Source organism: Hesperophylax consimilis, chromosome 8 (genome assembly GCF_061612785.1).
Source record: "Hesperophylax consimilis isolate HC1 chromosome 8, BYU_Hcon_1.0, whole genome shotgun sequence".
NCBI classification, from domain to species: domain Eukaryota; kingdom Metazoa; phylum Arthropoda; class Insecta; order Trichoptera; family Limnephilidae; genus Hesperophylax; species Hesperophylax consimilis.
The window spans coordinates 25,216,226-25,228,626 of record NC_142843.1 but is presented as its reverse complement, the minus strand read 5'-3'; the positions used below and the strand labels follow the sequence as shown (position 1 = coordinate 25,228,626).

At 37.7% G+C, this 12,401-nt stretch overlaps 1 protein-coding gene across 1 annotated transcript in view; it reads left to right on the top strand.

The window, feature by feature from the left end:
- RhoGAP19D (Rho GTPase activating protein at 19D) overlaps positions 1–10,995 on the top strand; it is a 259,071-nt gene extending 248,076 nt beyond the window's left edge. The window contains exons 16-21 of the mRNA XM_089634022.1: positions 2,192–2,312; positions 2,403–3,109; positions 3,204–3,327; positions 3,629–3,917; positions 4,931–5,193; positions 7,247–10,995. Of these exons, the coding sequence (XP_089490148.1) occupies positions 2,192–2,312; positions 2,403–3,109; positions 3,204–3,327; positions 3,629–3,917; positions 4,931–5,193; positions 7,247–8,418 (2,676 nt within the window). The 3' untranslated portion in view covers positions 8,419–10,995. The remainder of the gene's footprint in view (positions 1–2,191; positions 2,313–2,402; positions 3,110–3,203; positions 3,328–3,628; positions 3,918–4,930; positions 5,194–7,246) is intronic.
- The last annotated feature ends 1,406 nt before the right edge of the window (positions 10,996–12,401 follow it).

The window sequence follows — 12,401 nt, the reverse complement described above, 5'->3', positions numbered from 1 at the left end:
CGGGCAGCGCCGCCGAGGCTGCCCGCTGGCTGCACGCCCTCAGGGGGCAGGTAAGCAAACAAACTATTGCCATTGGAAGCACATGTAAACACACTGCACCAAGAGGAAGCACGTGGTACGCGTCACCTCCATCGCCGGCGCCGAGTTACTGCTGCAGGCGGGCAGCGCCGCCGAGGCTGCCCGCTGGCTGCACGCCCTCAGGGGGCAGGTAAGCAAACAAACTATTGCCATTGGAAGCACATGTAAACACACTGCACCAAGAGGAAGCACGTGGTACGCGTCACCTCCATCGCCGGCGCCGAGTTACTGCTGCAGGCGGGCAGCGCCGCCGAGGCTGCCCGCTGGCTGCACGCCCTCAGGGGGCAGGTAAGCAAACAAACTATTGCCATTGGAAGCACATGTAAACACACTGCACCAAGAGGAAGCACGTGGTACGCGTCACCTCCATCGCCGGCGCCGAGTTACTGCTGCAGGCGGGCAGCGCCGCCGAGGCTGCCCGCTGGCTGCACGCCCTCAGGGGGCAGGTAAGCAAACAAACTATTGCCATTGGAAGCACATGTAAACACACTGCACCAAGAGGAAGCACGTGGTACGCGTCACCTCCATCGCCGGCGCCGAGTTACTGCTGCAGGCGGGCAGCGCCGCCGAGGCTGCCCGCTGGCTGCACGCCCTCAGGGGGCAGGTAAGCAAACAAACTATTGCCATTGGAAGCACATGTAAACACACTACACTAAAAGGAATCATGTAGTGCACATCACCACGGCCTCCGATTTTCAAACACATTTTTTTTAAATTTTCATTGAAATTTATTTGTCTTATGTACCTACATCTCTACATTACCTGTTGTTAGTTTCCGAGTATAATTACGTATTTTTTTATTACCTTTTCTTTTAGTAAATAACTACCTTGGTCTGTGAGCCTTCGGCGATATATCGCTTACGCAAAAAAAAAATTCTGGCAGTGGGAGATAATTTGAAATAAAACTAATTATTTTAGGGTTTTTACTATTTATTAAAACTATAGAAATAAAGAAAAACTTTTGTTACCGGCTATTGCCAGCACCTTGGCTCCTTGGCGAGTCGGCGCCCGGAGTGGACTGCTCCAATTGCGCCTGCACAGGATAATATTCTAAACATAGGGATGGAATGACAATACTAAAAGATGTTTAGAACTTAATCTGAATATTTGTTAGCTGAGATGAATAATACATTAAAAACTACTATTTTTTAGGAAAAAAATTCAGTGAATTTTTACAAAGATTTGGGTACAACTGAAAATCAAACAAATATCACTTGTCAGGAATTGCGCTGCCAAACCCATTTTCCATATTTTTATCAGCAACATATTTGAGAGACATCCATCTTTATGTTTGTAAGCGATGATTCTATCGAAACTTTTTTTTGGAAGCTTATTTTCTTTTAAGTTGGTTTTTATAATTCATATTGCTTGAATTTTGTTTTAATAATTAAAAATATAGAACCTTGTTCTGTGCGTAATCTAAATCGCAATCTTTTTAGAGAGTACAATATTACATACATATTTACATAATAAGTCCGGGAGCACACAGTGAGTTAGTTGTGGGTAACAGTTTTGTCTTTTCATCAAAATTCACTACCATGTAAGGAGGTTATTCACCAGACGATGTGACACTGGGGAAACTTTTTGAATTTGTATGAATTTTGAAATAGCTGCCAACTGTCTAAAGTTGCTTATGTGCGCCTGGACTAATACATAGCTACATAGCTTGTGATGATGGATTGATTTTCCCTGTATGATTGTTAAAAATAGCACAGCTATTGTGAAACCTTGTTTCATTACAACTTATCTGAGGTTGTATTGCATCGGGTATTAATGGGTTATGAGTAGGTGCTATAAACTCTTGAAAATAATTTGATGACATGTATGATCGGTAGATTTTTAGGGTGTTAAGCCGTGTTGTGCTATCTCCGCCTACTTGAACCAATGTTTCTTTTGATCTGCCTTATTTTTTATACCTTCCCTGATGATAAACATTGGAAGGCTGTCCGAAACGTGGGCTCAAGAGGGAGGATGCATTATAATACGTGATCTAAACATACCCTTTCCTTGCATGAACCAAAAGACGACTACCGGATCCGCAGGGATACGGATATTATTATCCGATGTAATTTATTTGGTAATTATTTAAATTGCATTATTTGTTGATTTTCAGGCCCCCAGCGGGCAAGTGGCAGAAGCCCAGCGGCCCTCGGAGGGCCCGGCTGAGATTGCCGGTCTGTCACCTCCCTCACGAAGCAAGAAGCCTGCCAACACTCGCACCATGTCCCCCACAGGTAACTATAACTTCCAACTAATTACATAGTACTGCACACATACATCTTCCACTCAAATTACTCAGTAATATCGCTTAATTCACTTTACAGAAAACTCATCAGCATCCTTGACAGCATCACCAAAAAGCAAGACTTGGAAAGGTCGCGTGGCTCGGCAGTTGCGCCGTATGCAGGCGGGCGGGGCCCCATCCGGGGCAAGCAGCCCTTCGGGGGGTATTGTCCCGGGAGGCGTTGGAGTCCCCTTGGAACGCTGCCAGGGCCTAGCCGACCGCCCCCTCGTTCCCCACCTCGTAGGTCTCTGCACCCGCGCAGTAGAAGAGCGAGGTCTCCATGTAATCGGTGTATACAGAGTGCCTGGAAACACAGCCAGTGTCACAGCGCTCAAAGACTCCCTAGAAAAGGGAATACCGCCGGACCTTCAAGACCCGCGATGGAACGACGTTAACGTAGTCTCGAGCCTCCTAAAAGCTTTCTTCAGATGCCTCCCCAATCCTCTACTTACCAAAGAACTCTACCCCATGTTCATCACAGCTGACAAACTCACTGATAATTCTGTAAGGGTAAGAACAATAAGGAAGCTGGTCCGAGGACTTCCTGACCACCATTACGAGACTTTGAAGTTCCTCATGGAACATCTCAAGAGGGTGGTCTCTGAGAGTTCTATCAACAAGATGGAGGCAAGGAACCTGGCCATCGTTTTTGGCCCCACTCTGGTGCGAAGTGCAGACGATAATATGCTGACCATGGTCAATGATATGTCCAGTCAGTGCCGTATTATAGAATCACTAATCAATCATGTAAGTATATTAAAATATTTTTGCAACTTAAGTAGTTACAAACATTATTTAATATTTTAATATTTTTGTCACGAAATTGTTTATATTTTCGCAGATGGATTGGTATTTCGATGAAGAAGATAGAAATTCCCCCATTACAGATTTATTATGTGATGACGAATTACCATCAACTACTTCCAATCAGGCGTTGCTGCTGCAAAATGTTAAGAAGATTGAAGGTAAATATTATACCTGCATAACTTATCATATCCCCCCCCTCCCCCGCACACTAACTTCTTTATTAACTGTACATCTCCTCATACATTTTTTGTTTACTGACTTAAGATGAAATAAGTATATTTCATTCACTTAACATGCCATGTGTTGTTGGAACGCCCTCTGCTATTTCCTTATTCTCTTCCTATTCGCCATGTGCATTTGAAAAGCACACGAGGAAGAAGGTTATAACTTTTCAGGTGTAAAACCTCAGTACTCCTTGCTTTTTTTTGTTACTTTATTTTGTTAATTTTATGTTTCAAGGTATAAGTACAAAAGACATAGTCAGCTCCATAATATCGGCGGCGAATCGCAAGATTCAGCGCAAGCCTCGCTCCAAGCACAGCAGTGTTCTCCACCCGGAGTGCAGCAGCCCGAGCCACAAGGAGCTGGAGCCCCCGCAATCGCCCCCAGAGGTGGCCAGTCCTGGGGTGCCTCATGCCCCCTTGCTCCCCTCACAACCCTCCCCGCACCACCCTGCCGCTGAAACAGACAACTACCCCATCAAGACTTATACCGGGCTCGACCAGACAACGCAGGAGAGGGTCAAAAGGTGGGTTTTTATGAATGGTATATAAAATATAAAACGGATTTACTTTACACTTTCAGCCACAATTTTCATCTACTTTGACCATTTTCAAATTAAACTTCACTTCTATTCCTGCTCGAAAAGCTGTCACTCAGCTCTGTCAGCTGAAACACATTTTAAACCCTTCCTGGCCGGTTTATTTTATTATTTCAATATCTCTGTAAATATACTAAACACAGAGTTCATATTTTAGGTGTTGTTCCTCAGCAATACATTTATGTGCTGGGTAAAATAATAAAAATATACAAGTATTTATCGAACACAACAGAAAAAAATGTTTTGTTATTGCGTCTGACTGGTGCGGTAGTAAGGAGGGGTGAGGGGTTTCGCACACTGCCACAATGCGCGGTCGACAATAGTAGCCGGCAGATCACCCAACGTATGATGGACGTATCATGCGTGGCCAGTGTTTTTTTTCCTTATTTTCAGCACTTACACAAAATATGTTACTAATGTACGTATCCATATGTTCAATGATTTATAAAGTAATTAATGTAAACTGTCCATTTATATTCATTCTCAGTATTACAAATTTCTATGTATAACCTGTACACTGAGTCTACAGCACCGGAGCTCGAGGGATTTTCACCATAGGGTGACACCAGTATGTACTCAGTACCCTGTTTTTTTTATTACTCCATGGTAGAATATCAATTTATGTCATTGCAGTGGAAATCCCTGGAAAACCTGGCTGCAACTGCATGCAATGTTTTATAACTGATAAAGTTATATTCATGCACCCGCCATCTTTCTTCACGGATGTTACCACGGCTATATCAGAAAATAAAATGTAAACAGCACAACTTCATTCTGAATTGGTATAAATCAACTCCTACTATATTGGATTTTTTCTGCGTTTCAACTAACAAGCTATAATAACGAGTGTGCTGTCATTTTAGCGGTGTGTTTTTCTACTTGTGGAATTCATAAAGACATTCAAATAATTCGGAATAACGTAATAAATGTCATCATTTCAGATTTGAAATGGAAACCAGAGCCGTGCTTCGCAGGGAAAAGCGGCGAGACCAAGCCAATGATTGGCACGGCAACTCGAGGCAGGAGACTTCTTCACCCCTACCGGCTTCCAACACTCACGTCATAGCAGTTGAAACGGAAAGTGATGGATCGAGCAGGAGCAGTGGACCTTATTTCCCCAAATCTACCAAAAAGACCGATTCGGGCACTACGGGAAAGCGATTGAAGACTGACTCAAGTGTATCCGGTGAAAGTTTTAGTGATGGTGAGTATTTATTATATAATTCTTACGTTTATATTGCAAGCTAAAGACCGGAATGACATAATGATGCATAACTCCTCAGGATATTTATTTTGTAAACAAACAGCTATTACCCGTAGAGTCAATTCGTTTTGTCTCCCTTACAATTATAGTGAGAAATATCATCTAATTATGATACTTTGTGAATTTTTTATAAATAATTTTTATATGAAACAACACAAAAGTGAGGTGGCAATACATTTTTCTAATAAAATGTGTGTTTTTTTCGTCATCCGTAATTTTAGTTCAGTGTTTAGACGAAAAAACGTAAATACACTTGAATTTTCCGACTTTCTGATAGCGTTTTTAAGAAATATAATGGTCAATATGCCAGAGGCTTGAGGGGTTAAATGTATAACAGTTTTACATACATCGTATTAGCATTAATTGTAACACTATCATAGACATATTCAAATTGATAGACCAGCCACTCAGGAAGAAAGGTAATAAATCAAGTTCGTGGGGGGGGGGGGGGGAACTTTATTTTTCTGCGCAGGGTCTGGTTACTTCAATGTGCGCTCTTCAGTGGTCAATGTACGACTGATGTTGTAGTTTATTTAAAGCACTCTCGAACCCTCCTGGTGTCAAAAATGTGGTCACGTGCTTTGCCTCCAGCTTGTCAAAATGATACCCAGATTTTATGTTAGGACAAGTTATCAATTTGTATAAGAACTACATATGTACCACTTAATTCTGCAACAAACTGCCTGGGTATCTATTCCAGAGTCTCTACCACGAATTACTCGCTATGCGCCATCTACGAACGAAAATCTCTACGACTTTTGTCATAAGTTCTATATTTATACATTCTTGAGTGTCGCACGGTTGAAGAGATGACTGTGTTGGCAACCCTGTGAATATTGTCTATGTTTCTGATGTGTTTGAGGTTTCTATGGTGTTAATTTGAAATGTCAAAAACAAACCGTTGCCGCGTCGTTCTGTTAACGTTTTTATTTGCTACCGCACTTTTTCTGAAATGAATGGCGGTGGTGGATACATATCGAAATGCCAGAAAAATGGTTAAAACAACTTTGCAGAACTAAACGAATCCGATACCAACTTCGAAAAGCGCTGGAATCGATCTTTTTTTATTTTGTATAACGCAATTCACCAGGATGCAATGAGATTTTGACAGTTTTGCCGATCTCTACTGCTTCGACCCACTCGTTGTTTAAGTCGAATGAATTTTGATGTATGGCGTGTAGTATGTACTTTCGGTGAGACTCAAGAATAACAAACTCTACCAGTGTATGTACTTTCGGCGGAAATTTGCGAGCGATCGAGACTGGGGAATAGATACCCTGGTCAGCAATAACAATTGTAGTATTCTTACAATTTTATTGTCACAGTGATGAACATTTTTCGTTTGTTCCATCTATGAAAACAGCTTGTATATGTGTAGGTTTAAAGGAAGATAGATTGTTACATATGATGTATTTTAATGCAGACATTTTTCCTAGGTAGTTACTATGCCGATATGAAGAATCATCCGCACTTTTAATGAGTTTGCAGGTAGATCCCAAATTGGCCATAGCAAGGGCAGAGGTTGTGTTGTTTGAATTGAAGTTTCTGTTTACATTATTAATGCGGTGCTTTCTTTTTACTTGAAATTAACATTTTCCTCTACCACCAGCTGACGACATGCGCTGTTTGTGTTTCCGTCAACTATCTCCTTTGACGAAATGGAAATATGGTCTGATAAAATACACGTTCTTAAGTGCTTTTAATGAACTAGTGTTATAATTATTAAGATATTGGAAATAAGTAAAGAAAGTTTTCTGTTGTTTGTTGTATGTTTGTATAAATATGCTTTTTAATCATTAACGATTAATGTTAAATGCATTCTACTTAAATGGGAAATCTGTGTTGCAAAAGTGGAATGAACTAATAGTGATATGCTTCATAATTACATATGTATAACAGGAGTAACCCTTTTGACTTTAAGGCCTGTTTGTAACAAACAAGATGCTATAAGAAATATTTGGACCCAATTTACTGACTTTTCCTTATGTTCCAGGTATTGTGGATATGGTTTCTTCTTTAACATCGACATTTGATCAAAAATTGCGTTCGCTTCACAACTATTCACCGCTGAATGATCAAACTATTCCCTTCGTGGACGACAGTCATGAAGAAACTCAAGACTTTGGGGACCCAAGCCTCCACCGCACCCCGGAGCTGCAGTCCTCCCAAGACATGGCCATACACAAACACAATGACGATGATAAAACAGAATCAGATTGCACCGACAGCAGTAGTCCTCATGATGAAGAGTCCCCCAAATTGTCATCTGACAAAAATTCCTTTGAAAATTGTTTGTTATTAAATAACAAAGAAGATAGTGACACCCATTCTGAAAAAGAGATGTTAAGTAAAGAAAACTCTGTCGGAATGAATCAATCATTTTTTACAAAATCAATAGAAAGTAAAAATAAACTCTTTTCAAAAAGTATAGAGAATGAAAGCGAAAGTGAAAAAGATGTGGATATAACTTCCATTCAATCCTCTCCCAATGATTTACCCGATAATGACAAAAGCAAAGAAAAATTCTCTTTCCACAAGTCAATCGATGAAGATAAAGGTAGAGAATTGTCGGAATTAATGAAAACTGAAGCACTCAACAAAAATACTTTGCAAGATATTTTTTTTAAAAAGGGAACTTTCAGTACGGAGAAAGAATCCATAAGTGTTCTTATTAAAAGTAAATTAAAAAGATCAGAATCACTAAACAGAGAAACTGAAAAACAAATAACAACAAATAACAATACAATCATTCTGACTGAAAATAATGTAAGCAGTAAAAACGAAGCCAGCGATTCCGGCATAGAAACTGAAAAATCCAACTCTCCCAAACTGAGAAGATCCGTATCCCTGAACAGGTCCGACGGTAAACTGAAGCGTGTCGACAGTCTGACAAAGAATGAGAAAACAGAGAGCAACCTCATCAAGCGCAGAGAGATCTACTATGGAGGTCTCAACAAACCCTCTGCCAAGTTAAAGCGTAAGAATGGGATGCCGGAGAGGTCCATCAAGCGGCGTCACACGGTGGGCGGGACCAAGGACTTCGACAAGGACGAGTGGGTGGCGCTGGGCTGCTCGCGCACCTCCTCCCCCGACCTGCCCGCCACCCTTTTGGACACCCACCTCCACTCTCATGTTACACCACTGCCGCTAGAGTCACATGTCTAGATTATACTATATCCTATATATATTAGAATGGAATGTCGGTGAGTTCTATCAAGCAGGACCAAGGACTTTGAGAAGGACGAATGGGTGGCGTTGGGCTGCTCATGCACCTCCTCCTGTTGGACACCCACCTCGGTGTTTAATGTTTTTTGCTTTAGGCTTCCAATATTATACTATATACATTTATTATGTAGGAAAGTCTTCTCTTGTTGCATTTTAAACAAAGAATTCTGGCGAATCTACAATTTTTTTAACAATATTTTGTGGATGTCCCTTAAGGACGGGTTGTTTCGGAGAATCTGAACAATTCATCAAATTTCAACATTCATTTTCGGGTTCTGTGAAAGTCTTATTCAAATTCTGTTATTATATCCTTACAGGCTAGTTGCTTGACAACACTGAAATAAAAACAGAACTTGGAAAAATCTTTCACAGAACTTGAAAATTAACTTTGAAATTTGAATAATTCGATCAAATTAAAAATTTGATCAAATTCTCCGAAACAACCCGTCCGAGTTTCCCAACATGAATTCAATATGACTAAATTGATACATATTTTAAACTTCCTATTTATAAACAATATAAATGAACATATCATCATGTGCATTAACTGAATTTATTTAGAATTAATTATGAATTACATATATTATTATTTTACAATAATCACAAAAGTTTTATCTGCACAATTTCCTTATACACATAACTTCCTTAGCGTAAAACTGTAACAGCTATTTGGCAATCAGTTTTATAAGAGAAGGCGTAATACTTGTTAGATTTACACCATGTATTTGTTAGCATTTTTGTAGAGTAATGCATTTTGGCTGTAATTAAACTTATTTAGTTAAAAATTAGGTAATATGCATTAGGTATTTGTAAATAATTATTTTAGATTGTATAGCATAGATAGAGCTTAAAGAGTATGTTAGGCGATGGCACTGGATTCAAAGAACTAATGAAGGAATGTTTCATTTCGTTACTTTGCTCCTCGTTGCTATTATTTTAATCACGTGGCCTTTGACATTCCCCTAACACCAAACCAACAACCACATCATCATCTCGATAAGGCTGACTATGTATGTTTATATAAACAAACACTAGCTTCGTAGCTTACCTGCATAATATCTCCTACATGAAAATTGTAATCGCATTTTGGCTATTTCCAGTTAGACATACAATTTAATAAATTTATAATTATATCGATTTAACGCAAATATGAAAAAATATATTTAATAGAAACATCAAGTAGCCAAGACGCAGTTTTCACAATTATTATTATTAATAAATTCAACAATAAAAGATAATATATTTTCAAACATGCACAAACAGCCAGGTTGAAACCTAACCTAAAACTGTTGTGTTGGATATTGCTATTAATGGCTAAGCTTTGCTGCAAAATATGCGCAGCTAATTTTAAACTTCTTAGACTGACATTATTAAAATTTGATCTTTCAGCAACGGATGGTATAAATATAAATTTGAAAGGAAACAAATACAGAATTGAATGATCTGGTTGCTCCCCAACTCATAATGATAATGAGTGACGAGCATGACGACCAGCACCAGCAAGAGCACCCTTATAGCCTGCAACAAGTAGTGCTTGTGGGGGAGCTAAGCGGTGATTTCCACGTTTAAAGTCTTAGAGCTGAGCAAATAAACAGGGCTTAAGCATTCATTGAAATGCATCCTTTGTCCTTTCTTTATTAGTATCACATTCTTATTTTTATTTCTGAAAAAATTGTATTAGTTGTAAATATTAGTAAATTATTAATGAAATGGTTCCCATACTCGATTCTAAAAAATTCTAAATTTGCAGGTTTCTAGTATGGAATGTCCCCAGATGTAATTGTGTAATATATTGCAATTTTAGCTCATATTATTAGATACACTAGATCTCATTAACGTGTAAGTGAATTGTGTTACTAAATCAATATTAATTTCTTTACTTCACTTGGCTTTAAGGCAGAAAATAGAAACGGTTATTATATTATGAATGTACATAAAACACCAATAATTTATAAGCAATTTATTCCAATTAGAAATCGGAATTTATTGAAAGTTATTAAGTCTTTAAAAATTATTATTGCATATTGTAAAATATATTTATGTTTAGTGATTTTATTTCTTTAACCTGTATTAAAATATTTTTGTTGCTTTTATGATTGTAAAAAAGAGATTACTTTGTATATTTTGTTTCGTTTGCATCCTATGAAATACATACTTAAATTATTGTCATTTTTGTTTGAAAATTATATCCAAATGCCAAAGCACGTTATTTAAGATTCCAAATTGGTGATTTATGATTTCCTCCACATTACTTGAATTGCAATAACATCTGCATCTGCAGAAGAAGGCTACTCGACTACTATCGGGAGAGACGATTGTCTTTAATGGTTCTAGTATTTTATTTGGATAAACATTTACACTTTAAGTAAATTATGGAATCATAGAATAAGGAATATGCACTGTTCCCAGTTATGTATGTATTTTAAATTATCACTTCAATATTTTGTAGACATGAAGAATGTCAAATTGTATTGATTAATAATATTGCTATTATTTCCCAGTGTAATAAAATTGGATTTGGGAGAGAATTGTATTTCTTGTTTTATTTTATTATTTCATGGCTGTTTTGTATTGAATTTTTCCACTTTTCTCAGGGGTCTCAATAACTATTTCACTTGATGACGATGAGAAACCAAGAAAATAATAAGTTAACCAAGATCTAATTACAAATTAAATAGCAGTAGAATAAAGAATAATACAAGAAGTGCCTCGTGGGCGTGTTTCGTGATCCAAATATTTGTCTAATCGAGGGCTTAACCTTCCAATACAAAACTGTGTTTACGAAATTCAAACTGGATGGAGATCTACGAGGTCAGGGGAGTACTCGTGTAAGTGAGACAGAGCGCTGGGCTAAAAAGAACTTTTTTTTCTATTCAAATTTATATGGAAGGTCCTTCTAGTGTTATTTTTTATTCTATAGCAAGTTCATAAATGGGAAGGGGAGAAAAAATAATTCGAAAAGAATGTGTTTAGAAAAGTTATTTTTTTATTTATTTTAAATAACTACATACCTACACAATTCATGGAAAGTACAAAGAAGAACAAAATCATTTTGTATCACAAATATTACTTTACGGATTACCCAATTGTAAAAATTCAATACGATCATTGTTAATATTTTCAGTCAAATGAAGTAGAATCCTCACCACGGTGAAAATAAAATATTGGACAAAAATACATCTGACTATAAGTACCTCCCCAGAATGTGATCATCCACAATTTAAAGAGAGATAATCTGCAAAATATTTACAGCATCTCAATGGGGATGAGGTGAGTTTAGAAGGAATATACACAATAAATATCATTTCAAGCAATGTTTGCAGACAATGTCTCTCCTCACTCTTCTAAATCATTTAATAATAAAAATAACAAATTATCTGGACTTGATTACAAAAGATTATGATTACAAAGTTGTTACAAAATAACTGACATAAATAACATATTTTCACTGGTTATAAAGAAAGAAGGTTTGGAGTAAGAATTACATTTAAACAGCAATGTGGTTGATGTGCATACAGTCCACAGAGGTTGTATTATTATTATGTGTAGCTTTACAGCCCCTATGGAGTGAAAACAGGGCGAGTAAATTGTAGGGTTTTAATAAAGAGAAATAAGGCCATTTTCTTCTACGGGTGTGTGGACTGTGTATGTTTATTATCAAAAAATAATTTTCACTGACAATAAGTTTTTAAACCTTGACAAAATTCACTTTGCAACTTTTCACTTCTTACACAAATACATTTGAAAATTGAACAAAGTTATTTGGAACTACTACATTTATAATTTAAAATGGAGGTATTTAGATTTTTTCACTTCAATTAAAGTTAGGTGGTACTAAATTAACAGGCGAAGTGGGCTGGGATGTTTATTTCCTGGAAAAAAGAAAGGGAATTTCAGACAAGCATTTATAAAAGTCATCTTTA